A 3,168-nucleotide genomic window follows, 5' to 3' on the forward strand; every position below is an offset into this window, starting at 1 on the left:
GTATGGCACATTTCAAAGCAAAATCATAAACACACAATATATAAAAATATAAAAACATAAAATATGAAAACTTTTGGAAACACTAATATCTTAGCTTGACTATTTAAATGCCCTTGCAAAGGCTGATGGGAATCCATTTAACAAGGAAGTGGTGGCAGCAAGATTTTCCAGAGGCAACATGTGATCATTTACGTTCCCTACTTCAGTGCTTTACGGTCATCTCACATGATTGAACTGGATATGGTGAACACTGTGTCCGAATTAATTGGTTTAACACAATAATACTATGTTTTAAAGATAAACAAGACTACTTTGAATAATTCAAATGTGGTTTAGTAAATTTGGCAACCCAGCTTATTTTTCTTTTTTTCAGTGCAGAATTCTCATTTTAATATTTATAGGATTAATATTGTATTGTGTTTGAAGAGGTTTGCCGGTGCTATGGGTTGCCCTGTCGGTCAAATGGGAGGGTGAGCTTTCCTGGATTTCTGTGGGGTTGAGAGAGAATAAGTTCCTCAGAGACAGTGCTGCCCTATTTAGCATAAACCCCAATGCTGAACCGCTTTCCTTTCTGCAGGACTTCCTGACTGGATTATGATTTTTAGTCAGTCACCCCTCCTACCTTTAACCCTCTATTAAACAAAAAACCCATTCAATTCAAATGAGGGAATATCGTTGTCAGCACACAGATAGAAAAAGGCAGAGGCACTGAGTGTGTGTGTGTCTGTCTATCTGCATGTGTGTGTGTGTGTGTGTGTGTGTGTGTGTGTGTGTGTGTGTGTGTGTGTGTTTGGATGGTGTCAAGCTCGAGGCCCATTCGCACAAGCTTTCTCAAAATGGCTCTACATACAAGCCTCTTAGGTTCCAACGCTGACAAAAAACAACAACAAAAAAAAACAAGATTTATTATCCTCTTGGATGTACCAGAGTTCCTTTCTGCAAACCACTCTCTTCGGTTGGTTCCAAGTAGATCCCTTTAGCAGTGTGTGTACAGTCATTTATCACAGATGTTCAGTGATACAATGCAATATCATCCATAACTTTTTTTTACCATTCATGTCTTCTGGCCTAGTGGTTGCACTATAGACCAGACCAAAATATGAGGAAGCAAAAGGCAATTTCTGGAAGGAACCTAAGCAATACTAGTTTTGGAAAGCTATTGTAATTGAAAACAATTGAAGACAACTGGACTATTTATTCATAAGATGGCTGCAACAGTAATACACTAACAACCAACAGGTGTTGTTCGTTATATAAAAATGGGCAGATTTATCATTGGAGGGGTGACTTCAATTTACCTGAATAGCAGAGGATAATGGCTGTTGCAGATGATTGATGACCTGAGCGCCTTTGTTTTGGCTATGGGAGTACAACAGGAAAAACAGTTTTGGGTGTTCATATAAAAAGTTCTTCAGAGATAAATAAATAAAACAAAACAAAAGTCAATTCAGAATTCTCAGTCCTTAAAATATGAAATACACATAACCCCATTTATTTGAATTATTGTGTTTTTTTTCTTTTCAGGAAATTGTCTGTTTTGTTCTGACTTTCTTCGAAATGGATGCCATGTCTCTAATGCAGCTGGTAAGTTAGATAGAATTTATAGCAGAACTCACACTCCAGCTACCAGTACATTATGCTGAAAGTACAGCATCTCTCCGCACTGATCTCTTATCTCTCCAAATCTCCTTAAAAACCCTTATCAGACAAACTCCACTGTGCACGCTTAAGCCTTCTGCAGGAGAGAGGGTGATCTCATAGAGAAAGTACACTATCTGTTCATCTGTAGTCACTGCATATCTGTAGATGATTTATAGTCACAATAGTCTCAACACTAATCCAACCTGAGTAACAACCAGTTGAGTAAAAATAGGCATATAGAGGAACAGCCAAAGGAAAAGGAAAAGGAAAAGGAGAAAAGTACAAAGTATAAAGATAAGATAAAACAGAGTAAAACATAAAGTAGCCCGACCGTGTCTTTATCTCCTTCAGAACACAGAAAAAGCCCATCTCTTCCCCGTCAGGAGTGACTTGAGGCCTTCTTCCAGAACTAAAGTGCTGTAAGAATACTGTGCAAGTTTTGGAGCTCATTCATAGGCACATGAAGCTAGAAATGTTTTTAACCTTGATTAAAAAATTGCTACATTTGGGGCACATCTAAGATCTTCTGCCAGTTTGTTCCAGTTGCATGCAGCATAACAGCTAAATGCTGCTTCAATATGTTTAGTCTGGAGGAAAGAAACATGATGAAGATGTCAGCATGATGAAATGTTTATTCTTTACCTTTGATTGATTGATATTAATTGCTGAATTGCTTCAATGCGCCAAGCTAATTTTGTCATTTGTGTGGACAAAACAAATAACGAAAGTAGTTAAACTAAACCATTAGGAATATGAGTCTGGGGTAAAATATATTGATAATTTGAAGCTGCAAAGCTGGTCTGTCTGTGAGACATTTAAGACTTTTACTGTAAATCAATTTGAAGGCTTCCGCTGAGCTGACATGTAGACCTAGTCAACCCTTCAGATATCCTCTAAAGCCATGAACTAAATCAATGCACATATCTGATATTGGCTTTCATTGCTGATAAGCTGAAGAACTGCCCAAAGTCAGGGCATCAACTACTGGACATGTAAGTCATAAATCCAATTGAATGTCTGTGCTTTGAGATGTAAAAGCCTCCTGACACTGTCCTGCATGACCAGTCATTCACAGTTTATTTATGAATCTATTTACAAGACGCTTTTATTCAAAGTGACCCTACGTACTGGATGGGTAGACATTTTATCCCAAACCCATGACCTTTGTGGTGTGACACAATTCGCCCTGTCAGTTGAGCTACAAGAACCCGGCTTCAGTAGGGACTCTCATCAGCTCCACATCAGATGCCTAAATCAGTTATTTACAACATGTCCTCTTCTCTTTACGTGACTAGCCAAGGTTGCGGTGTTCAGGACAGCGGCAAGGTGAATCCTAATGGCATCTCCTGGCGAGGCGTCCAGAGCAGACGGCTATAGACTGGGCACTGTCATTAGCCTTTATAAAACACAGACACGAGGCTGGATAATGAAGAGTGCCTTTTCCCCAGAGGACATGTCTCGCCCCTCTGAGAATGCCAGCACCCCCTGGGGTGATCGTAAGAGCCACCCAAATATCTGAAGACAAGC

General features: G+C 39.3%; 1 protein-coding gene across 1 annotated transcript in view; it reads left to right on the top strand.

Moving 5' to 3' along the window:
* LOC116224564 (dedicator of cytokinesis protein 11-like) overlaps positions 1-2,894 on the top strand; it is a 24,969-nt gene extending 22,075 nt beyond the window's left edge. The window contains exon 10 of the mRNA XM_031584722.2: positions 2,835-2,894. Coding sequence (XP_031440582.1) covers positions 2,835-2,894 — 60 coding nt within the window. The remainder of the gene's footprint in view (positions 1-2,834) is intronic.
* Positions 2,895-3,168: the final 274 nt, after the last annotated feature.

This window comes from Clupea harengus, chromosome 18 (assembly GCF_900700415.2).
Source record: "Clupea harengus chromosome 18, Ch_v2.0.2, whole genome shotgun sequence".
Lineage (NCBI taxonomy): Eukaryota > Metazoa > Chordata > Actinopteri > Clupeiformes > Clupeidae > Clupea > Clupea harengus.